This window comes from Mauremys mutica, chromosome 3 (assembly GCF_020497125.1).
Source record: "Mauremys mutica isolate MM-2020 ecotype Southern chromosome 3, ASM2049712v1, whole genome shotgun sequence".
Taxonomy (NCBI): Eukaryota; Metazoa; Chordata; order Testudines; family Geoemydidae; genus Mauremys; species Mauremys mutica.
The window spans coordinates 5,620,260-5,646,194 of NC_059074.1; the positions used below are offsets into that span (position 1 = coordinate 5,620,260).

Consider the following 25,935-nt stretch of genomic DNA (forward strand, 5'->3'; position numbering starts at 1 on the left):
CCCCTGCTTGCTCCTCTCTGTCCCCTCCTCCCGTCGCTTGCCCTCACGTCTGGTAAAAAGTGGGAAGGCCTAGCGCTCCTGCTTGTAAAAGTGCCACGGTGCCCTCACCCTCCCTGTTCCGGTGCCCCTGTATCTCGGCATCAGTTCAGTGTCTTTGCTGCTGCTCCGTTTGAGGCTGCTGTTTCCGGCTTTGCGTTTTTGGCGTGGCACCGGAGCGAGCGGTGCACCTCACCAGGCCGTACGAAATGAGCAATGCTGCAAACGAGGCCGCCTATTAAACACCGAGCTGCTGATAACCCGGCAGAAGCCCTGGCACAAAGCATGTGCTACGCTCTCAGCTCAGCTCTGCAGAGCTGATAAAAACCCTCCTGCTATCCCAGAGCTACAGACAATGTATTTGGAGGGCTTGTCAGAAATAATTGCACAGAGCTCCGCTAGCTGGGGCCGTGAGAACACTGCCATTAATTACAATCTCTTCCTCGTAAGCCTCAGGGCATTGTTCAGTCCTGGCAGGGCAGGGATCTATCTAGCCATTGTTTCACAGAAGCTCATTGGGCTTCAGATTGGTCCCCATACTGGCTAGCTAACGTATTTACCTGGTCTCCAGCACCATATTATCTGAGCACCTGGCAGTCTTCACTGGATTTATCCTCAAGGCACCCTTGTGAGGCACAGCAGGGCTGTTACCCCGCTGTGCAGATGGGAAACTGAGGCAGAGAGAGACTAAGGTTATGTCGACACTGCAAACAAAGAAAAATCCCCGGCAGCAGCTTGAGTCAGGATCTACAGACTCAGGCTAGCGCTACGGTGCTAAAAACAGCAGTGTGGGCGTTCCCAGGTGGGCTGGAGCTTGCACCCTGAGCTCCACCCTCCTCGCTGGGTTTCACAGCCGGAGTGGGCACGTCGCACAGCTGCTCTAGCACCGTAGCGCAGGACCGGGCTCTCCGACTCGCTGTCATGGGGGGGTTTCGCAGCGGAGACAGACCCTGCATGTCTTGGCTATGGTCGCTCAGGGAACGTGCAGCAGAGCAGGGAACGGAGCCTGAGTCAACCCAACTCCCAAGCCAGTGGGCCCTCCGTCCTTCCCGTCACCAGCCCAGCTCTGCTCTGCAATGAGACACTGCTTCTGCACAACTCGCAGATCATCCATCCATGTCTACACAACACCCCTCCATGCAGCCGCCCTGGCCATTACATTGCTCCTGCGTGTCTACGCTTCGCTCCTTGTGTCGGCGGGCGCGTCCTCCCCAGGAGCTCTTGCTGTACTGTCAGCCTGGGGCGTTGTGGGCTGGCTCCCGGAGGCCAGTGTCTGCACTGACACTGCATTGACCTAACTACATCGCCCGTGATGCCAGACCACTTGGGTGGCAGAGCTATTAAGTCGCCGTAGTGGGGCAGTTACATCAGCGGGAGCCAAATTTAAGTGTAGACACGTCCATAGTCAGGTGGATGTAAGCTGTCCTGTAGTATAGAGTAAACCAGACCTCAGTGACTTCGGATCCAGTATCAGAGGGGTAGCCGTGTTAGTCTGGATCTGTAAAAGCAGCAAAGAATCCTGTGGCACCTTATAGACTAACAGACGTTTTGCAGCATGAGCTTTTGTGGGTGAATACCCACTTCTTCGGATGCAAGTGGGTGAATACCCACTTCTTCCACTTGCATCTGAAGAAGTGGGTATTCACCCACGAAAGCTCATGCTGCAAAATGTCTGTTAGTCTATAAGGTGCCACAGGATTCTTCGGATCCAGGCTTATCTGGGACCTTCTGCCGACCTCTTCCAACCCCTGTGCTATTCCCTCTGCACTCACATCCGTGGAAACACCATAGTTTGCCGAAGGGTTTGGAGACCGGCTGCTCTTCGCACCAGTCGCTGTGGTCCTGTGTGAACACACTCACCTAGCCAGGTCGGAGCAGGAGAAGCCTTTATTGGCTAGTCTCACATTTTTAAAAGTTTCAGTTATCCAATCAGAGAACAGAAATAATACCACGTGACCAATCACAGGTCACTAATTGAACTGTTCACAAGCAATGAAGATGGTGGAGATGGTTTGACCAAACCACCTGGCAAAATTTGCTTGTTTGGCCAGCGCCATCCAGCCATAGCAATGGGGAGATCCTGCATGAGCCCTTGTCAGAAGATGCCCCAGACTATCCATCCCTCCAGGCTGGTGACATGCCTACGAGCTGATGCTTTAGAAGAAAGGCAAGTCCACCGGTCCCATTGACCAGTGCTGTCCATTTGGTGGGAGACTCTTCCTTTATCAGAGAGATCTACTAGGGTCACGTCCGAGGGACCCTTTGCAGCCTCGCCCCTGAGATTGCATGTCGAGCAAGCTCAGCGATACCAGCGTTCAGCTGTTGTGTATTCATTTAAGATGCCATGTAGCCCATTAAATAAGAATTGCGTGTGTATTTCATTCCACTGTGTATGCAATGAATAATGCATAGCCACCTCAAACAGGGACCTGGATCTTCTTTCAAGTGTACTTGACGCTGTGTCCGTCTATATTTCCCTCAATGGTCAAAGAATTGGTAATACTGTTCGTAATGCTGGAGCCTTGCAAAACGCTTGAAAAAATTTCCTCAGTAAAATGCATTTATTTGTTTAAAATTCTGGCATGTGGTTTGTTATTGTAGGGTTGCTCATGTGGGTAGAGCTCTGCGAACAGGTTTTTTTCCTAGGGTTACTCACCGTGAGTTGGGCCTCGCAGACAGGTGTGTTTGCGTAGGGCTGCTCACCCGAGCCGGGTGTCGCAGGCAGGTTTTATTGCTCACTCAGATCTGCAGACAGGCAGGTGAATTTATATAGGGTTGCTCAGGGAGCCATGCTGCTGGCCCATGACATTCTTTTTTTCATTTTTTAGGGGATGTGGGGAGGGGGGAAAGCCGAGAGGTTTGTTCTCAAAAAGCAGCTTTAAAAGATCGTGCAGACATCGTCGGGTTTGGCTCAATCTATAAGGCAACCTACATCTCCCCCTCTTACTTCTGTTGTGTCTTTTTAACCCGTCTGCTGCGAGCACGCCCGTGTCGCTAGCCTCCTGGGACCGCTCGGCACCTCAAGAGACCCACGGTAAGACTGGTGACCACTTCAACAATGCCGTTATGGAAAACCAGACCCCAGGGAGCTTTGGCTTGAGGGTTGAACTTTGCCAGAGTGAAGAGATGGTCGTGCGGATACCTCCCTCCTGGGTGGGTCATTGACAGTTGGGATCCAACTCCTGGGATCTCGATGCGTGAGCCTCTACTGCTTGAGCCAGAGGCGGCAGAGTGCCCCAGCAAGTGGGCATGGCGTACAGTGGCTTTCTTGGTTTAACCGAAGTTGATTGAGAACAGATTTCCACTTGACTGAAATAAGACACTCTTAAACTGAGCTAAGAGTGGCCACCCAGGGGTTGGAACTGGTTTAACTATATATTGGTTTAGAAATCACTTTAAGTTAAGCTGGTGGAATTTCCTGTGTAGATGAGGCCAAACGCATTAGAAATTGCTAAAGAAAAATCCAGCTTCTACAAATGGACTTGATACTGGTCCTCAACCCACCCTACAATCCGGTACCCACCATAAAGTGGGGCATGCCAATGAGAGGTTATCTACATACTAACTACCCGATTGTGCCCACCAATCCAGGACCCAGCAGTCTAAATGCTTTGTGGGCAGAGTCCAGATGTTACACATCGAAATGCTGTCATCGTTTCCACTGGAAATGAATTGCACCTGCAGCTTAGTTGCAGATGCAAAATGAAAGGCTGCTGTTTAGCCCAATGCATTTATATTTTTTGCAGACTTGATGTTATTTCTTTAGGAATGCCTCAGCTGGCAGTGGAGCTTTTCGTTCAAGCGTCAATGACTAAGTCATTTAAGGGACCCGTTGTTCTCGCAGTACGAAGCTACTGCCATGGGCAATCCCGGCTTGTGTTAATGGTGGCTACCGGTGATGATCCCCACGCACGGAGTTGGAGTAAAAGCACAATCTGGGAATCTCACACCCACCTAGGACTTCATGTTGTCACTGGGCTGCACTCCACAGACACTGGGAACTTCATCGCCACAGTGGGGACAGGACTCAGATGCTCCTACCCCAGAAACCCAATCCCCTGCCACCCGAAGAGACTCTCCATTAGCTGTTAGCGCTATGGTGCCTATGACACACATGGTTCTGATTCCTTCCTTTAGATGGCAGTGGGAGCACATGAACATTATGCCTACGCATTATAGTAATGAAGCACTTTTCATCCGAGGAATGTAAAGTGCTTTGACAAGCATCGGTTTCACAAATCTCGGGTAAGTAATATTAACCCCACTGACACATGGGGAAATTGAGGCACAGAGTAAGGTCACGTCACTTGTCCCGTGTGACACAGGGAGATAGGGAAGAGAAGCCAGGAGTCCTGACTCTTGTCCCTCTGGTCTCTGGGAATGGTGGGGGGGCCCATCTGATGGAATCCACCACTGCTCAGCACAGCCAACAAGCATAACTGACAGCGGTCAGGTCAACAGTGCAGAGAATCAGACACCTCTGCTGATGACCGGGAGCGACGTTAACCATCCCGCCAGGCACAGGTACGTGCCCTGCACTCCAGCAGCCCACAGAACAGGCCAGACCAAAACCCTGGCAAGGCAAACTCTGCACAGAGCCAACAGGCTGGCCTGGCTCCAAACTCAGAAACACGGGCCCATGGGATCCTCCCCCCCACCAGAATATACTGATCGGGCGGGAGGAGAGGCAGAGAGCGTCTGAACTTATCTGGCCTGCTGCGTGAGTCTAAAATACTTGAAAAATCTGGACCCCTACCTGCAGGACTTAAAGTTATTCAGGTGCCTAATTCCCATTGAAATCAACGGTTTTAGGTACCTAAACACCTTGAAAAAGCTGGCCCTTACTTGCTACGCCAGAGGCCAGTAAAACCTTCAGGCCAGGTTCACTCCTGCTGTAATGCCATTGAGTTCTAGCTGCGGGAGGGCAAAGCAGAATTGGTATTTACAGTGCTCGCAACCGAACCTAACATAAGAACGGCCGTACGGGGTCAGAGCAAAGGTCCATCCAGCCCAGTACCTGTCTGCTGACAGTGGCCAGTGCCAGGTGCCCAGAGGGAATGAACGGAACAGGGAATCATCAAGTGATCTGATAACAAGTGATCAAGTGAACTGAAGACAACCTGTTAGCGGCAATGCATGACTCCACACACAGTACCGCTGGCTGTCTCGGGCCTGGGAACAACATGTGTCAGGCCTGGGTCACTGGGTACTTTGGCAGGGCATGCCCCAGGGTCACGGCGCGGCCGCCCAGCTCAGCTTCTGCTAAGAGCTCGAGAGAACGGCGCCCAGGCTGCCTCCTTAGCCTGCTCCTGCAGCTGCTGCCGGGCTGAGTATGGACGCTCACCTGCCGCAGCGGGCAGGATGCCCAGCGCGTAAGCCTTAGGGGCGCATGGCTAATTCAATGGGCCTGTGCTGCAGGCTGGCTGCTCCATCGGCTCCGCTAGCACAGATCCCCGTGTGCGAATGAACCCCAAAGGGACCCCAGCACGGGCTGGAGAGTCTGTACTTCAGATCCAGCTGCAGGATCCTGTGTCTTGGTTACTCCAGATATAAAATGGGAATAATGATACTCACCTCCTGGAGGGGCAGGTACTTGTGAGGACACCTCTATCAAGCCAGCTTCCTCCCCACTAGTATCCCAGGCCCCCTCAAGGGAGTTACACCGGGAATAAATTTGGACCACTAGTTTCTATCGGGCCAGATTTTCATGCCCCCCTCCGCTTGCTCGCCAGTCCTGGTGCCAGCCCTGTCTGGGGAGACTCCAAATGCCTCATACGTCCCTTCCCCCCCCGCAGAACGACTTCTGCAGCACTTTCAGTACAATAATTAACTACTGCAGTAGCGCTGTTATGCCCTGCTACCCCACTTGTTCCTCAGGTCCATGACGAACGTCATCTACAGCCGCCTGGGAAAGCTCCTGGCGCAGAGCAGGCCCAAGGGATCCTGTTGGGGAATGCATGGCAGCGGAGGAAGGCTCAATCCATTGAGTGCAGACACCACCGGTTGTTACAAGGGCGTATTTTGCCCGGGGTGCAGTTGTGCTGAACTGCAAAGCCCGGCTGCAGAATCACAAGCGCCTCACCACTTGTCAGTGTAAGCAGGGTCTGCATGAGCTCAGCCCTGACACCTAGTGATGAGCTGGTGGAGAAGACTTCAGCAGCTGACCTCGTTTGCATGGACACACCCACGCTGCCTAGGCACGCAGCATGATGGGGCCGCTTTGCCCAGATGATCACGTTTGGCTGGCTTGCGCCCATCGCTAGATCCACTGGAGGGGTCTGGTGTTGATCAGGGAAGGCTTTAGTGCACTAGAGCCGCTCTGTCTTGCACTGGCCAGCACCCACTTGACACAGGCCAGGGGATTCAGAGCTGGAGCTCCAGTGCAGGCCCATTACCACGAGCATCTTCAATGGAGTTACTCCAGGGATGAATCTAGTCCATTATCTTAGCTGCCTTAGATGCAGAACATTCCTGGTCCCCCTGGCACAGATGCTTGGCCATCCGTGCAGACTGCTTTGGTGGGGCAGCTGCGTGACGACGAGTCAGAGGGCTGACTGGTTCTGGGTGAGCTCAGGGATAAGTGTGCACTGTTTTGGGGTGTGCAGGCTACTGGGCCAGGAGGATCTTTAATCTGAATGCCCCATCAGTGCCCAAGCTACGCGTTCCTGGCTCTGCCTGTGCTGGGGAATCTAGTCGAGGCAGATGTCTATCAGTAACATCCAGCCTGACTCCCAGTGAAGCAGGGAACCAGGGTTTGCTTCGTCCAGGATCCCAGACTACTATAGTCTCAAGCGTCGTTGAGAGCAAAAGGTGAATTCACTAGTGTTCCTGCTGGGATGATAGTAGGGGGTGGGTGGGACGTGAGAGACGGTGAGTGTATGAGCATTTACACCACTGACCCCTTCTGGAGGGAATCAGAACTGCTCCGCTCTATACCGCTAACAGCTAACAGAGATGTTCCTGCAGCTCAAGGGACAGGGGCAAAAGGTAATAATTGGAGATATACCAGTCTCCTAGAACTGGAAGGGACCTTGAAAGGTCATCGAGTCCAGCCCCCTGCCTTCACTAGCAGGACCAATTTTTGCCCCAGATCCCTAAGTGGCCCCCTCAAGGATTGAGCTCACAACCCTGGGTTTAGCAGGCCAATGCTCAAGCCACTGAGCTATCCCTTCCTCCCTCCCTGTGATTTAAGGGCAGGAGGGTCTGAGTTCTAGCCCTGCTTTCACCGGCAGTGTGAAGTCTCTGCTGGCCCTGCAGGCGTTACATGATACGTTCCCCTCCTGGCCATTCCAGCAGCGTTTGTGCGTCTGGTAGAACAGACACGATGCTGCTCCCAGCAATGGCCAATATAAAACTGTCACAAGCCAATGTCCATTTCTAGCTTGTCCCCGTTCCCTTGGCAGAGAAGGCAGAGCCACATCACCACCACCTCGGAGCGCCCGTCTGCTTTGGATCTGACAAATCTGGGGTCACAAAGTCGAGGGAATAAAAACGTCCATCAGCAAGTTCTTGCCGCGGCGGGAAGACAAGTCGGTCGACCAGAGATGGTGCTGTCCTGCCGAGTTCGGATTGTAGCCAATTACTTCCCATTAACCCTCCGTAAACAATTCCTCTCCCTTCATGGCACTGGGGCCATTCAAACACTCTGTCCCCCCCAGAGACGTTAAGCCAAGCTAGACACACTCAGGTCCGACACCTTTTCCCTTCTAAGCCAGTTCCTGTAACCCCCTCCTCATTTTCATTGCTCGCCTCTGAATCCTCCTCCTCTATATCCCCAAGGCCCAGGCCTGGGTTTGTACGTTAGCGTGTGAATTATTGAGAAAGTGCTGCCTCAGCGTTTGTCTTGTGATCAGTCTTCTCCTCCCCCTCCCTCCCCCCTGGCCAGGCAGGAGAGGATGAAATATTCAGCAGCCATCTACACAAGACGTTACTTCTAAGTGTTTCATAATTCATCGAACGCCCCACTCCTTGCCCGTCTCCTCTGCTGACAGAAAGGCAGAGTGTTTCCGGATCACTCCGGACGTCTGCAGTGACCTCGGTTGTGTCAAACACACTCTTGCTGCCAGCTTCCTCCCAGGGCTGCGGGTTCTTCTCTCCTTATTAGCGACCTCCTCCCGGAGCCTCTGCTCACTTCAGGGGAGCAACATGTGCATCTTGCCAGATGCCTGGGGCCTGCATCTCTCCGGACTGGACTTTAACTTCTAATGTGTTTGTGAATCAGTGTGCGAGATAGTCACCTTTCACATGCCCGGTGCTCCAGCCACACTCTTGTCCTGGTCACTGTCACCCACGTGGGACTTACCTTCTTTCAATCCATCCCTATACTAGCCTAACGTGACTCCCCTGGTTGGGTCAGCAGGGGCAGGTATTGAACTCAGAACTTCTGGATCCAAAAAGCGCATGTCTCTAAAGAACCTCTCTCCTTTAGCTAGAAACGCTAGCTATGGACTAGCCCCTAAAGGGGGCCGAGAGCTGTGCTGAACTAGCATGGGTGAGACCAGGAACAGCCTCCCCATTAACCTGCATCCACTTCCTCCCACTCGTCCTACAGTTGATACCTGCCCCAATCACCACATTCTGCACGTGCCCTGGCAGCCTGGGAGCTTCTAGGCCCGGGATCCATTTTCTTTACGGCACAACAACTTATTGTAAAACCCTGGACAATGACTGCTAGCACAGCACACCTCATCCCCCCATCCCTCCACTCCCAAACACCCAGCACAAGGTGCGTGAAGAGTTCAGGTTTTAAGCCCAGAAGACCCAGGATGGTAAAGGCTGGATGCTCCATCCTGTCCCCATGGCCAGGTTTGGTTTGCACGCTCTGAATGACTGTGTTAGCTTTAGCGAAGGTCTGAAGCCAGAACCCTGGCTCTGAACCGCTTGGAGTTTCTGCAGGTTTGGCTCTGGGTCAGAACCGAACCCAGCAAGGGCAATTTGCCAGTTCTGATTCAGCGGAAGTCTTGCAAGTACGGCTTTCGCGTTCATGTCAGCGTCAGCTCAGAACTCAAACCTAGTCCTGCTCCAGCCCTGAACCCCAGACTTCATTCATCCTTGAACACCAAAAGTGAACCTCGACTGATTCGTGACCCCCAAACCCCAGCCCTGATTCAGCTGTGAATCCCCCCAAAGCAGCAGCTTCAGCCTCCTCCAAGCTCACAAGCTGAACATAGCCTGCTTAGCCTGCCTCTCGCTGGCCGTCTGGCTCCCATGAACACCCCAGCGCTGGTCGTGGGTGAGAGCAGAACCCTTCATGGTGGATGTATTCAGCCCTTTGAGACGGGCCTAACCTGCAACACTACCACGGTCTGGTAGTCAGGGCTTCTGGGACGTGCAATGCACAGGGGACAGCTGGAAGTTACGGACTACAACTGCAAGGCATGCCGGGTGGGGAGATTAATAGATTATGAAACCAAACTGCACCATTTTGATCATCTGGTCTGACCTTCTCCATAACGCCAGCCAGAGAACTGCCCCCGAGTAATTCCCGTTTGAACTGCAGCAGGTCTTTTAGAAAATCATCCAATCTCAATTTAAAAATTGCCAGCGACAGAGGATCCACCACAACCCTTGGCAAATTGTTCCAATGGTTAATTACTGTCACCGTTAAAATGTGCAGCGGCCAGTTTAAGCCTGAGCGGCTTCCGTGGCCATTCCTTTGTCTGCTAGACTGAAGAGCCCTCTCTTAGGAAATTTCTGTTCCCCCTGCAGGCACTTAGAAACTGTGATCAAGTCACCCCTGAAACCCTCTCTTTGATAACAGAAATCAATTGAGCTCCTTGAGTCTATCGCTATAAGGCAGGTTTCTAATCCTTTAATCTTTATCATGGTTCTTCTCCGAAACCTCTGCAATTTATCAACATCCTTCTTGAACTGCAGGCACCAGAACTGGACACAGGATTCCAGCAGTGGTCCCACCAGTGCCAGATACAGAGGTCATCCTACTTCAGATTCCTGTGCATACATCCAAGGATCCAAGCCTTGCTGGCCACCACGTCACACTGGGAGCTCACGTTCAGCTGATTATCCACCAAGACCCCCAAATCTCTTTCAGAGTCACTGCTTCGCTGCATAGAGTCCTCCATCAGGTAAGCATGGCTTACCTTCTTGGGCCATAGATGTATACATTTACAATTAGCCATATTAAAATGCATATTGTTTGTGTCCCCCTAGCTTACCAAATGATCCGGATCACTGTGTATCAGTGACCTGCCCTCTTCATTATTCATCACTCGCCCAGTCTTTGGGGGATAGTCAGACATTATTAGCCATGATTTTGTTTTCATCCATATCAGTGATAAAAACGTTAAGTGGCGTAGGGCCAAGAACCGATCCCTGCAGGGCCCATTAGAAACGCCCTCTCGATGAAGATTCCTCCTTTACAACGATAATTGAGGCCTATCAGTTCGCCAGCTTTTAATCCGTGCAATGTGTCCTATGTTCATTTCATGCTGTTCTGGTTTCTTAATGAAAACGTTGTCCGGTACCCAGTCCAGCGCCCTACAGAAGTCTGAGTCTATCACATCGACCGGTATCAACCTAACTTGTAACTGGGCCCCAGGTTGGGGCTTCCAGTAGAACATGGAGCAGGTGGGAATTTATTGTAAACCTGGTGGAAGGGCCCGGGACCAAAGCCTGGGGCAGGTCCGATTGATTTTGTCTGGCTTTACCAGGCACTGGGAAGAGTCTGTGTTCTCAGGAGAGGTGGGGAAGAGCCCTGTGAAGGGGTACTGGCCTTTCATTTACCCCCAAAGGGTGTGGACTCACCCCTGCGGCGCCTCCTGCTGGTCGTCGGAGGGAATTAGCTCGTCCCAGCTCCGGAGTGCCCTCTGCAGGCCGGTGATCTACCTTACCCCACTCTGGCCCCCATGTCCCTTCCAGGACCCAGTACCCTGTTATCTGGGATGCTGCCCCCTGGCAGTAACCCCACAGTTCTGGGTCTCCCCCTCCCAGGGGAACCCCCACCCACTATCCCCACCTCACCTCCGTCTTGGCTACTGCCAGTCATCACTTAGCCCCCGTTCCCTGGGGCAGACTGCAGTGTCTCAGCCACTCATCACAGGCAAAGGGGTTTGGACCTGCTGACTCTGCCTACCATGGGCTGCCCCTTTGCAACCCCCGTACCCAGTTGGCCTTACCCTAGGCCTGCAGCCTGGGGGTTTCCAGGCCAGAGCTCCCCAGCTCCTCTTGCCTTCCCCCAGCCCTGATCCACCTTAGGTACCCAGGTACACTCCCTAGCAGCCAGGCCCTTCTCCCTCTAAAGGCAGAGAGAGAGTATTTGCTCCTGGCTTCCTTGGTCTTTGTAGGGCCAGCTGGGTCTGTTTGGGGCATGGCCACAGCTGAGGCTGTTTTCCCCCAATCAGCCCAGCTTTCCCTGCCACATCCCTCTCGAAGGGCTGGTTTAAGCCCTTCCGGGCAGGAGCGGGTGACCACCCTGCTACATACCCCCAAAGGGGAAGGATCTGCTGGAGAGTTAAGCCAACCAACAAGCTGGGGAAACTGAGGCAATGGTGGAGTGGCAAGCCACGGCCACCATCAGCAAGAGCTGCTGGTCAGGGAGTTCAGTGTATGCAAGGCGTTTCTCGGCCCAGCCCATCACTCGCCTGGGCGGCTCGTCTCCAAAAGCATCCCTTCACCACTGACCCGTTTCCATGGAGATCACGCCGGGAGGGCGGGAGCGGGACGTGTGACTGCCTGCACAGCTGAGGCTGGAGCCACGCTGGAGTGAGATGGTTGAATACGATTCCTGCAGCCACGCTGAGCGGGGACGCCAATGAGACAGGGAAAGCTATGAGATATTCCCCACACAACAAGGGGGCTGGGGGAGCCTTAATACCAGAGAAACACAGGAGCTGTCAGGTGGCAACAGACAGGCCCATCTACCCTGGCATCCTGGCTCCAAGAGCAGGCAGCAGAAGGTGCTCCAGAGAAAGGTGCACGAAACTGCAGCGGCCATTAATGGGCTAAACTGTCCCCAGGGAAAACTTCTTTCCTGGCCCCCACAATGAGAAAAACTTGAGTGTTTTTAATAAGACGTTCAAAGCTTTCTAAGAAGCGCTGTGATGAATGAAATAAGAATCCTCTCTCGCAGTGCCATTCCCTCCCGATATAGCCAAGGCACTGCTTGACTTCCGATCAGCTACACACACATGGGCCGCATCCGGAGCCGACGTAAAGCAGCCGAGATCCACTGAAGTCAACGATATTCCCCTGTGTTACCCCTGCCAGGAGTCTCTAATTCAAACAGGATTTAATTGGGGGAAGTCCTACGTTATACAGGATGTCAGGCTAGTAGGTGATCACTCTGCGCTTCCTTCTGACCTCAGGATCCATGAAAGTCAGCACAGGAGCTGTCCCATTTATTCTGAATGTGAATTCCTGCAAGGGTTTGCTAAAACTAACAATTAAGTCACTGCAGCAACTCCTTATCTCCCGAGGTTGCTTGGCAGAGTGGCTGTGGTTCCCTACACTTCATTTATTTACCACACACTTTATTCCAAGCGTTTGAAAATAAGACTGTTATGCATTTTGCAAACGTAGCACAGATGTGGGAACTGAGGAGGCTGTGCTGCAAAGGGGATAATGGCTGAGGGAAACAGCTCGGTAAGCTTTAATTAAAAAGGCTCTGACAGTTATGCTTGTTCTAGGGGGGGAAATGTACTGCTTCATTGTGATTCAAGCTCCAGGTCACAGACAGACTGACTGAGGGTCAGGAGGAAATGGAGCACTTGAGATAGTGCTGCATGTAGATCTAACGTACTGAAACCCCTAGCACCAAAAAATCAGGCAAGCCCCTCCCCCGCAATCATGACACTAAACCCCCACCATCACTTTGGGGTCTTTTTATTTGCCTTCTGGTTTTTGAGTCTAGGCTGTTTTTGCACAACCACAAGAGCAGGAGATTGACCTTTTCTATTTAATGAAAGCAGAGATTCTCATGCACTCCCACGACTCCAGAATAGGGTGACCAGACAGCAAGTGTGAAAAATCGGGACGGGGTGGGGGGTAATAGGAGTCTATATAAGAAAAAGTCCCAAATATCAGGACTGTCCCTATAAAATCGGGACATCTGGTCACCCTACTCCAGAAGCTGGGGATCCAGAAAAACACCATCTTCTGCAAGGGCTTATTTGCCAAACCCGAATGAAACATGGAAACCTTGATGTGTGAAATCTGTTGAGTTCCCCCCGCCCCCCAGAGCCTGCAAGCTGAAGGGGACAGGACATCCCAGGTGGGGGGAAAATCGGACTTGCCCAAGAAAATCTCAAGATGGTGAGCAAACTTGTAACCATCTCAGCAGGAGCACGGGCAACACCCATTTTAAAAGTCAGCTGGAAATACATAAATGTGTATGTCCGTAAGCACTCGGATCCGTTTGGCTCTCTGCGTTTCAAAGCACTTCAATCACTCAGAGCATTTTCTGGTTGAAGGTTTCATAATTTTTCATTTGGCAAGTATATCTAGAGGCGGTAACTGGGCATGTGCTTTTCGTTTAAAGACGAATGAAAATCTTTTCTCTCTCTTTTTTTTTTACTTTAGAAATCTGAACATAGAATGTAAAATCTGGGTTTTCAGGACGACCCTGCTGTGTATTCTGAGCTCTCAAATCTTAAACAAAGGGCCGCTGAGCCTTCAAAGAGATCCTCTCTCCAACATGGGTGCTGGTCAACAAAATTAAATAAGTGTTTTTAATGGCTGGGAGGTGTAAAAAGACCAACTAAAAATCTTCTTCATTGCTCGGCTTTCACCATCTTGGCTCTTGTGATGTCACCGACTGAATGGTCCTCAAGTCGCCACAGAGTTTCGTAGCTTAGCCAGACGTGGAATTTCTAATGTAGAACCCCCCCACCCCCCAGGCAGAGGGAACACTTCTCTGTCAGCAAAAGTCCATGCTGCCTTCGTACACCATAAAGAAGCTAAAGAAAAGGCACAAACAGGGCCGGCTCCAGACACCGGCCGACCAAGCACGTGCTTGGGGCGGCACTCGGGGTTTGTTTGTTTTTATTTTGGTTTGGCTGGGCAGCACTGGAGGGTTTGTTTTTTTTTGGTTGGTCCGGGCAGTGCTGGGGGGGGGAAGGGCGCTGGGCGGGGCGGGGGAGGGCTTGGGCGGCACGGCGCTCAGGGGGGTGGGGGAGGGGGGTTGGGTGGTATGGCACGGCACTGGGGGGGCAGGGACTTTGGTGACACGGTGCTTGGCGGGGGCAGGGGAGGGCTTCAGCGGCACAGTGCTCAGGGGGGTGGGGACTTGGGCGGCGCGGTGCGGTGCTCGGGGGGGCGGGGATTTGGGTGGCGTGGCGCTCGGGGGGTGGGGTTCGGCAGCGTGGCGCTCAGGGGGGCGGGGACTTGGGCAGTGCGACGCGACGCTTGGGGGGCGGGGACTTGGGCAGTGCGACGTGGCACCTGGGAGGGGGTTTGGCGGCACGGCGCTTGCCGGGGGGTGTGTGTTATGGCGGGGCCACGCTCTTTTTTTTTGTTGCTTGGGGTGGCAAAAATGTTAGAGCCGGCCCTGGGCACAAATACCCACTTTCCCCCTTTGCAGGCCATTTTTAAGCAAGGGGTATTCTCATCAGTGGTCATTCACTGTACACCCAATACACCGATTCAAGCAAATCAGGGCTGTTTCCTTCTCTCGTTGACTTAAACCCAGCTCTTTGTAAGCAAAGATTATTGTAATTCCATCCTCCCCCACGAGAGACCCTGACTCCACAATTCATTGTTCTCTGCCGCCTTCTCTTTGGTTAACACACGGCCTGTTCTGAGCAGCCTCCCTTTCCAGATGCCCGCGCTCGGCATTTCACAGCCACGCGTTGGCGAGCTCTGCGTTTACTGCTCCACCACGGTTCAGGAGATGAACCGGAATAAAACCTGCCCCTTGAAAACGCTCTGAGCGGCTGAACTGGTTTAAAACGAGCTAGTGAGTCAAGCAGGTCGTAGTGGTCAGGTAGGTCATCTGGTCCCCCCCCCAGCATGGTGACCACTTTTCCAAAAGGCAAAAGCAGGACACGTGCAGTAGCCAGGGTCACAGTGGGGTTTCATCTAACTCGCTGCTCGCTCAGTTCAGCCAAATTAGTGCACAACACCCAGGGCTTAATTTGGGCGAGGGCTTGTCAGGGCTGAGCCCCGGCACCTCCAAGCCTGGCAGGTCGCAGCCCCAGCTCCTCCGGGCTTCCACATCCGTTATGAATGTAAAAAAATTGCTTGAGCCCCGGCACCTCTTTCATTACAAATTAAGCCCTGACAACACCCTGACCAGATACTGTCCACCCCACGCAGATCAAATTCTGTTGATATTTTCCAACAGGTTAGGGAAGTTCAGGTTTCAGAAAGCTGGTGAGGAGCGACAGAAGAGTCTAGCAAAGGAAGGGAAGATTTTAGATGCTATTTGTGTCATGTACATGCTATAATAAAAATTAATCATAGAACCATCGGGTTAGAAGGGTCATCTAGTCTAACCCCCTGCCATAGATGCAGGATTTGTTGTGTTTAAACCATCCAAGAGAGATGGCGCCAGCCTCTTTTAGAAAACCTCCAAACTTCCACAGACAGTTTGTTCCATTGAAATGAAATGCAGCTCTTATCTAGCACTGTCCATCGATAGATCTCAAAGGAAATCAGTACTAAGATCCCCATTTCACAGATGGGGAAACTAAGGCACAATGACTTGCCCAAGGTCATCCAGCAGACCAGTGACAGAGCCAGGAATAGAAGCGAGGTCCCTGGAGCCCCAGTGCTATGCTCTATCCAACAAGCCATACTACCTCCCACCACTGAAATGCAACCACCTCTGGGGGCAGCACATGAGAGCAAGTTTAAACAGTGCACGGCAGCACTGCTGAAGACATGTCCAGTGCAATGCTATATCCAAATGGAACTGCACTGGGAAATTTTCGGCAGGCAGGTTGGAATTACCCAAGCTGGAACTGGATCAGAAGCGGAAGATAACATTTCTGCTCTGCTGCAGGAAGTGCTCTGGGTTCTTTAATGCCCACAAGGGGTCAGAACCTCGGTTTTACTGAAGCACCTTCACTCACACAGCACCTCCTAGAGCTCTGGCCCAAGCACTTACTAAGGAGACAAGCGGCCCCCACTGAATCCCAACCACCCCATCCTGGGTTTTCCTTCGAGGTCTCCCATCCAAGCATGGACCAGGCCTGAGGCAGGGTAAGCCGGGGAGAGCTGCCAGGATCACAGCTGGCCGAGAGACGACTTTTCATTTCCTTTCCCAAGTTGGGCTGTTTTCCCACATTCTGCGGTTGCTACAGTGATGCTGCATTTGATCACTGCATTCATTCTTGGGGACCAAAATGGCACCAATTGGGAGCCCGGGCCTGAAAGCCTTGGGGGAGGCGGTTTGAGACAAAGGAGCTGAATTCTGCAGCGATCTTCAGAGTCAGAGATGCCTTATTACAAAGGCCCAAACAAAGCTCCTTTTCACACTAGCACAACATTCAAAGCTCTTGGGATTAGTCTCTTTGTTGCTCCAGGTAATGAAATCCAACCCCCAGCTATTGTCTCCCGCTCTGGCTCAGTGGCATGTAGGTGGAATGCTCTTTGCGCCCGCCTCTGCTCCGGGTTCCCAGCGCCGACACATTCACAATGCAGCTTGGAGCCGGGCGGCAGGCGGGACTGCAGCTTCCAACAGTGGAGAGGGCGGGAAACAGCTCTGACAGAGGCCCCCCCCCCCCCGATCTCAACGCACCGCACAAAGGTGGCCAAGTATCATTAGCCCCATTCCATAGATGGGGAAACTGAGGCACAGGGCACTGCAGTGCGTCACCCAAGGTCGCCCAGGAAGTCAGAGCTGGGAGTAGAAGCCAGGTTTCCTGACCCCCCCCGGACTAGTGCACTGTCCATTGAACCATGCTGCACCCCTGACTGGTAACAAGTCTAAAGAGGTTGACCCCTTCAAGGGCCTGATTCACTCTCCTAACCCAGCTCGGATTGCCCTTGGCTCTCCCTGCACCCCCCCCTTGCATGTGTCCCCCTTCCCTTCACACACCCCTTCCCCCCATCCCAATCTGGTGCCTCTTAGGGGACGTCCACATGGCGAGCAGAAACCCGGGGCAGCGAGTCGCAGAGAGCCCTGGTCTGTAGACTGGGGCTCACCCTAAGGCAGTAAAATGAGCTTGTACACGTGCGGACTCACCCCTGCGGCGCCTCCTGCTGGTGACTTCTGGGAATTAGCTTGTCCCAGCTCCGGAGCGCCCTCTGCAGGCCGGTGATCCGCCTGTCCCCTGGACCCTGGTACCCCATTATCTGGGGTGCTTCTCCCTGGCAGTAACCCCCCAGTTCTGGGTCCCCCCTCCCAAGGGAACCCCCACCCCACTATCCCCACCTCGCCTCAGAACATGGCTACTGCCAGTCACCATCTAGCCCCCACGCCCTGGGGCAGACTGCAGCGTCAGCCTGCTCTTCACAGGCAAAGGGGTCTGGACCTGCTGCCTTGGCCTGCCCCTGGGCTGCCCTCTGCAACCCTCAGTATCTGGTGGCCTTGTGCTAGGCCGCAGCCTGGGGCTTTCCAGGCTGGAGCTCCCCAGCTCCTCTGCCTTTCCCCAGCCCTGCTCCCCTCAGGTTCCCTGTCTCTAGCTCCCTGCAGCCAGGCCCATCTCCCTCTGTAAACAGAGAGACTCCCTGGGCCTGTGGCTCACAGCCTTTTGTAGGGGCCAGCTGGGCCTGATTGGGGCATGGCCCCAGCTGAGCCTGCTTCCCCCAGTCAGCCCAGGCTTCTTGCCCCAGCCCCAGCCCTCTCCTGGGCTGTTCTAAGCCCGCAGGGCAGGAGCAGGTAACCACCCCGCGACAGAGCTGTGTCAACACTGGGGCTCTGGCTAATGCTGGGAGTCTGAAGCCCACCCCTCTCCCAAGGCTTCAGCGCCCGAACACCAGCCCAGGCTCGAGCGTCCGCACTGCTCGTTTTAGTGCCAGCGGGCGAGCCCGCCAACCTGAGTCTGTAGAGCTGGGCTCTGCCCGTTTCCACTTGCTGTGTAGACGTACTGGGCACATCTGGTGCGTACACCCCTCCCCCCCACGTCTCTTGTTCACACCCACTCAGGGCTCCTGCACGATGCCCACTGCCGGCAGGTTTCCACTGCCTGTGCCCACCTGATTGCCCTTCTCCCCGCCTCCTTCTCACTCCCCTGTCCCTTCCCCCTCCGTGTGCAGGGCGGAAGCACCTGTTCACAAAGGATTTTGAGATTTGGCTTTGCTCTGAAATGGAGAAAAAAACCCCAATTTTGAAACTCTCCACAAAGGAAAAGCCCCCCAAACTGTTTATGTCGGGTCATTAAAACACTTTTTTCGATTTCAACTCTTTTGACCAGGTATTATGCTATCAACTCACCACAACGTGAAATTAGAACGTTCTGCAGCAAAAAAAGTTGTTTCACAAAGAAAAACGGAAACGGTTCACGTCAAAAGTGTCAAGCAGGCGTTTGGATGGGGTGGGCACCGGTTCCCATTTCTTTTTCTGCACAAACTTCTGGCCACAAAAATCGGCCCGATGTCACAAAGCATTTTGATGTCGATGGAACTGCAGATTCGGATGGAAATTGGTTCCATCAGAGTTTTTCCAGCCAGCGTGACTTGTAGCCCCTTTAATAGATCCCAAGGCTGGAAGGACCATTGTGATCATCTAGTCTGACATCCTGCCTAACACAGGCCAGAGAACTTCCCTCAAACAACTCCTGTTTGAACTAGACCCAGGGGCTCCAGAACGTGGGAGGGAACAGACAGGAGTGGAGAGGAGTGAACAGGGGGTGGGGAAAGAGGAAAGGGGCAGTGTGAGGGCAGGGGTGGTGTGGGGGGGGCTCAGGGAGAAGGAGCAGTGTGGGGGCATGGGCCTGTTCCCCCCCCCCACCTTTAGGATCCTTCCGCTGTTCCTGACTAAAGCTGATCTTTTAGAAAAACATCTAAACTTGATTTTAAAATTGCCAGTGATAGAGAATCCTGCCCATCCTGAGGCCAGTTGTTCCAATGGTTAACCACCCTCACTACTAAACATTTACTCCTTGTTTCCAGTCTGAATCTGTCTAGCTTCAAACTTCAAGCCATCAGATCCTGTTAGACCTTTGTCTGCTACACTGAAGAGCCCTCTGTTGTCATATTTCTGTTCCCAGTGAGGCTCCTTTTAGGCTATGATCAAGCCACCCCTTTGCCTGCTCTCCGTTCAGCTGTATGGACAGATGTACAGCGTACTGCCACCCATCCTCCCCTTGGCTGGCTTGCCATAACATTTGGGGGGCCTTAAAAATGGTTCTCCAGGAAAACCCTGCGTGTTCTGCCATTGGCTCTCGAAGAGCCAGGCCATCTGGCGCATTTCCCTCTGCCCTCCAGCGAGCCGGCAGACAAGTGCCCATCATAATGCGCTTGGGCCCCACGCCCAGCCCGGGGAAAGGATCGTTTTCCAAACTAATTAGCTGTGTGGCAACTGCTACCCTGGGATGGAACAAAAGCCCCACAATGAGCCATGCAACAGCATCTCAGCTGCAGCCCTTTCAATAATTCACACCGAGCCAGCGTCGGGTGTCATGTCTTTATCTGCAACTCCAGTAGATATCCCTTACCAACACCTGTGCATTATTCAGGAGAAACAAGGATTGCCTTCCCCACCAGGGAGAGAAGGCTCTGTGTCCTGCGTCGCCTCGTTCCCCTGCCACTGTAGGATTTAACATTGGGCTAAGTCTCAGGGGACCTGCAGTCAGTTCTGGTGTGAGTCCAGGGCAAGTCCCTTTATCTCTGCGTGTCTCCGTTCCCCAGCTGTGACATGGGGGTAATAACCAAATAGTAACACACCTGTGTGGGGGCCGGCAGTGTTTCGGGGTCCGTGTGCTCGCCCCACCCAGCACAGCAGCCTTGGGCCGGGAAGTCCTGACTGTTTAAGGACCTCCCACAGATATACCAGCAAGGCAGCCGGACTATGCAACAATCAATACCAAAACACAGAGCTCTACCTTGTGAGCTAAAGGAGTCGCTCCATCAGCCAGTGGTGGTGCAAGGTTGTTAACCTCCATGTGGGCGAGCCACTAGAGGGAGATATGACAAGCTCAAAGAGGCATCCCAGGTCATTCCCCCGTTTGGGACAGCGGGTTGCTTTCAGGCACTATAGTGCTCTGCCACGGAGCCGGAACAGTGCCACTTGAAAGCGTGGCTCTGCTAGCAAACGTGCCTCTGTACATGGCTTCCTATTGAATGTCTCCAGGCCAAACTTTCAGAATTACTCAGCCCCCACATAGGCAGGAGTAAGCGGCCAGATTTCAAAGAGAGCTCAGCTCACTGGATCTGGCCCCAAGTGCTCAAGGCCAGATTGAGCTTAGTCAGTTTATCTAGGAAAAGGCTCCGGGGTGACTTGATCTGGGGCTGTAAGTACAGACTTGAAACAAGTGTAAACGCTCCCAGCTGGTGGCTCTGAAGACCCAGACAGGGGGAGAGACCCTGCGTCACACCCTGGCTTTTAGACCGTTAGTCTCTGTAACTCTTGCCTGCGTTAGGGTAGCTATTAGCAGCCTCCGCTGAGATCTGGGCCCCACTGCGCTAGGGGCTGCACAAACACAGAGTGAGAGCCACTCCCTGCCCCAAAGAGCTTCCAGCCCAAAGAGACAAGACAAAGGGCACGCGAGGAAACAAAGGCCTGGACAGACGCAACTAACCCAAGGTCACCCAGCAGGTCAATGGCTCTTCACTCCCAGTCCAGGGCTCTACCCGTGAGTTCAGATGTCGCCAGTCAGTGGCTGTCCCCAGGGGTGTTGCTCTCCCCCATCTCCCCGAGCTCTCTATTAGCTCACGCAGTAAGCGCAGCCTTTGTTGTGCTACAAGTCTTGGGTTCAGGGCCCGCTTGTGGTGCCTATACGTGTAGGTGACCTTGTTCTAGGGCTTGTATCCCCTGCCGGAGACTCTCGTATGACTCCAGGAATGGCTGCGTGCTTCAGTAAAGCCGACGGTCGAGTCGTGGCGCAGAGCTGTACGCAGCATGTGGGGCCGTCCTTCGGACAGGACGCTGCCTAACAGGCATGGCATCTCGGATGGGTTTGTTCATACTTGGGGGTCAGGTGCTGATCTCTGGTGTGAAGTCTGGGCTGGGAGGTGAGCTGCTGGCCAGCTCTTTCCTCCGACACATTTAGTGCATGTCAAATCCACGTAGCCCCAGTTATCATCCAAAGAGCAACTCCCTCCCTGCTCCTAACCCAAATATCACACCACGCGCTCACACCTGTGTAACAAACTGGCTGCGTGCCTGCTCCTGGGCCACTGCAGGATAACAGCCTACAGCTGCTACCGGCTAATGGAATTACTCTTTTAGCTCCAGTATGGATAACCCGTCGGGGCAGATTGTTGACTTATATATATATAAAGCATTAAACATACATTTAAGTATTAATATAGCAGTTATATAGCCCAGACTAGCCTGTACCTTTGTTATAATCCTGTTCATTTATGCTAAGCATCCCATAAGACCTTGCAATAGTTTCGGTAAGATTTGACTTAAGAGATTGGGAAAGTTTTCAGTAGCAGGATCTATGATTGTTTCCTTGTAGCAACAGAAAGTGAATTACCCTCGCAAGCCTGACCTGGGCCTAGGAGGCGTGCTCATGCCCCTTGGCATGTGGAATGCATGTACCCGGAACAAAGCTAAGGGTGCATCACACAGCTAACCGGTTATGCCTAGCTTCCAGCGACGGCTGCGGTACCTTTGACTGGTGAAGGGCTGAAAGCCAGTAACAGAGCCGACCAGAAGGGGAAGGGCATTGATCACGCCTGAGGCTGGGACCCACGAGCGATGGATTCAGACCACCGGGATCCAGGTTAGAAAACAGTTTCCGAAGTTGGGCTGGCCGAGCCCAGTCAACTGCCTCCCACACTTAGTGATAGCAAAACTGGGGCTCAATCTAACTCTGCCCTTTTATTCCCTGTGGTGTCTGATCCCCATTAGCTGGGCAGAGGCTGAGCGAGAGTGACTTCCTCCCATGCGCATGGGAATGGCAACACGCAAGTCCCATTTCAGGGGAGTGGGTGGGTCAAAAGGGGATTTTACAGCCGTTCTGTGGGGTTCATTCCAACGCACGTAGAGACCCACCTTTGTAAAACACCCCTGTTTTGTCCGGTTATTAACTGCCTGTCAGTATAAGCAGTATGAGGACTGTAGGACTGCAGATCTGTCTTTCCCCTCCCCCAGTAGTGGGTATAATGATTGCAAATTTTAGCTGATTTCCAGGCCATGGACTCGGCTTGGTTCTAATTCAGGTAGTAAAGATTCCGGTGGACTTGGCTTGCTTGTCTCCTTGGAAGGTCTATTAACCTCTCTCTCTCTCTAGACAGAATCATGACACCGGCTAGCAGGGGGGTGGCCTATTCCACACGGCATGGGACTGGCCCCACCACCGGTGGTGGGGAAGAGGAGAACTCGCTCTCACCTGTTGGTGAAGACTTTGCTGTAGTTGAACACCTGGATCTCCAGCATCTCGTTGCCGTCGATATTGCTGGCGATCGGCCACCGGAAGGTCTGCGGGAAAACAACGGAAGGAGAAAGTTAGGGTTCTCCTGGGGTTTGTTCCAGGGGAGAGGTTACGTTGGTGGGTTTTTTGCACCCATAGGAATCAGATCCTCAGCTGGTGGAAATCAGCAAAACTTCCTTCATTATATTATCCGTGTTACAGTCGCTCCCAAAGGCTGCAGCTGAGATCAGTGCCTGGCACAGTACATAGAAAGTCCCTGCTCTGAATAGCTAAGGGCAGACAAAAGGTGAGTGGAGACAGAGGCGGAAATGATTTGGAAATGTTGGGAACCATTAGGAAAGGGATAGACAGTAAGACAGAAAATATCACATTGCCACTATATAAATCCATGGTACCCCCACAGCTTGAATACTGCGTGCAGATGTGGTCACCCCATCTCCAAAAGGATATTGGGGAACTGGAATAGCTTCAGAGAAGGGCAACATTGATGATCAAGTGTATGGAACAGCTTCTATAAGAAGAGAGACTGAAAAGATCAGGGCTGTTCAGCTTAGAAAAGAGACGACTAAGGGGTGATATTGTAATTGTCTATAAAATCATGAGTGGTGTGGAGAAAGTTAGTAGAGAAGTGTTATGTGCTGTTTCCTACCGGACCAAAACCAGGAGTCACCCAATGAAATTAATAGGTGGGAGATTTACAACAAACAAAAGGAAGTATTTCTTCACACAACACACGGTCAACCTGTGGAACTCCTTGCCAGGGGATGTTGTGAAGGCCAAAAATATAACTAGGTTCAATAAAGAATTAGATACATTCACGGAGCAGAGGTTCATCGATGCCTACTAGCCAGGATGGGCAGGGATGCAACCCCCTGCTTGAGATCACCCAACACCACTGACTGCCAGATGCTGGGAGGGGAGGGCAGAGGTGGAGCCATCCTGTTCTATATACTCCCCCTGAAGCTGTGCTACTGGCCATTCTCAGAAGCCAGGACACTAGGTCAGATGGACCTTGGGTCTGACCCACCATAGCAGCTCCTCTGTTCTTACAGCCAAAGTCACATGGCAAGTAAATAGCAAAGCAAGGCACTGAACCAAGATCTCCAGGACACCAGGCCAGCATCCTGCCCACTGGGCCACACGCCCGCTGCATCAGCCCCTAGGTTGTCAAAGGAGATGGCTTTATTTTCTCCTATATGATGTTGCTGCATTTCCAAGCAAGTTTAATGGAGGAGAGTGACCCAAGACAGACAGGCCGAAAGGGGTATCCACTTGCAGTCCCCGTGAGGACGCGAATGAGGGGCTCTTTCAACAGGAGCTGCACTGAAAACACAGGCCTAGCGCTGATAAGGTTTCATTGTCGGTGCTCGGGCTAGCATAAGAACATAAAAACGGCCACACTGGGTCAGACCAAAGGTCCATCTAGCCCAGTGTCCTGTCTTCTGACAGTGGCCAATACCAGGTGCTTCAGAAGGAATGAACAGAACAGGGAATTATCAAGTGATCCATCCCCTGTCGCCCATTCCCAGCTTCTAGCAAACAAATTCTACTTTTATTGTTTTTTGCAAGCCAAGCACTCAGCCTGCTGGGACAGTTCACACAAGGAAGTTAACAGCGTTATCCAATTGTCCAAGACATAATCCTTTTATGCCCACTGGGAGCAGAGGAAACCTTATTACCGAACTGCAAACAATTCATTACAGGAAGGCAGCCCCAGCGAGCAAGTCAGAATAATGCTGAGTGCGAAGGCAAGATCCCCAGCTGCTGAAACATCCCCGCAGATCTCCGGCTTTATTGGAGGAACACAACAATAATTATGTACAAAGGGCTGAAAGGCGGGGGTGGGGGGTTATCAAGACATCACCCAATGTTTGGAAGCTCCGGGAGACACAGCCAAAGCAGAAATGGCCTGATGGGTCTATTTCCCCTAACTAACACTAACACGAATACACACAGCAATTTATGTAAACTTTCCTGCAGAGCTGTTATTGCAGCATGGAGGAAAGGAACAAATTGAGTTCTGATTCCCACTAAGTGAGAGGAACTGGTGAAGTGAAAGAACATTTAATTTGTACAGGATTTGTATTTCTAGGTAATGCTTTTTCACTGCCTGGGAACGTATCCCCATCATAAAGTGCTTGGCTGAATTTGGAAATGATACCCCTATGGGCCTGAATATTTTATAGACACACACAGACACGAGAGTCACTAGATCGTTGGCCCTGCTCCAGCTGCTTTGTATTACAATAGAACCTCAGCATTACGAACGGCTCGGGAGTGGAGGTTGTTCGTAACTCTGAAATGTTCATAACTCTGAACAAAATGGTACGGTTGTTCTTTCAAAAGTTTACAACCAAACATTGACTGAATACAGCTTTGAAACTTCATATGGACCCACGGGAAGGAGGCCCTTGAAGAATTCCACCTGGATTTCAACAATTTCCACCTCACCATCAACCTCAGCCTGAACCAGTCCACAAGAGATCCACTTCCTGGACACTACGGTGCAAATAAATGATGGTCACATAAACACCACACTATACTGGAAACCTACTGACCACTATACTTACCTGTAGGTACAAGTGCTGGCAAGCCACGCTGTCTCTGCATTGAACCATTCAATAGTACAGTATAGTATGCACTTTCTGCTATGCTAGCTTAGTCACACAAGACAATGGCCCGGTGATGGGAACCAGCCTTAACCAATCAGTATGAAGTAAACAGGTGTATCAATCATATAGTAATAAGTAACCTGTGTGATGTCAATCATGTAATACTGAGTAACCAGTCTGTAAGAAAGAGAATAAAAGCAGCGGTCCGGGACTATCCTGAGACGCCTCACTGCAGCCTTGTCTCGTCTCTGTTTCCCGATACAACACTTACCTACACACCTCCAGCTTTCATCCAGACCACACCACGCGATGCATTGTCTACAGCCAAGCCCTTAGATACAACCACATTTGCTCCAGTCCCTCAGACAGAGACAAACACCTACAAGATCTTTATCAAGCATTCTTAAATCTACAGTAGCCACCTGGGAAAGTGAGGAAACATATTGACAGAGCGAGATGGGTACTTAGAAGTCACCTACTACAGGACAGGCCCAACAAGGAAAATAACAGAACACCACTAGCCATCATGTACAGCCCCCAGCTAAAACTTCTCCAGCGCATCATCAACGATCTACAACCCATCCTGGAAAACGATCCCTCACTCTCACAGACCTTGGGAGACAGGCCAGTCCTCGCTTACAGACAGCCCCCCAGCCTGAAGCAAATACTGACCAGCAACTGCACACCACACCACAGAAACACTAACCCAGGAACCAATCCCTGTAACAAACCCCGTTGCCTACTCTGTCCCCATATCTACTCTAGCGACACCATCGGGGCTCATTCACCTGCACATCTACTAATGTGATATATGCCATGGTGTGTCAGCAATGTCCCTCTGCCAT

The 25,935-nt window shown here is 52.3% G+C and overlaps 1 protein-coding gene across 1 annotated transcript in view; it reads right to left on the reverse strand.

The window, feature by feature from the left end:
* The window catches only part of OTOF (otoferlin), a 193,203-nt gene that overhangs the window by 109,259 nt on the left and 58,009 nt on the right, over positions 1-25,935 (reverse strand). Inside the window, exon 3 of the mRNA XM_045010229.1 lies at positions 22,437-22,525. Coding sequence (XP_044866164.1) covers positions 22,437-22,525 — 89 coding nt within the window. The remainder of the gene's footprint in view (positions 1-22,436; positions 22,526-25,935) is intronic.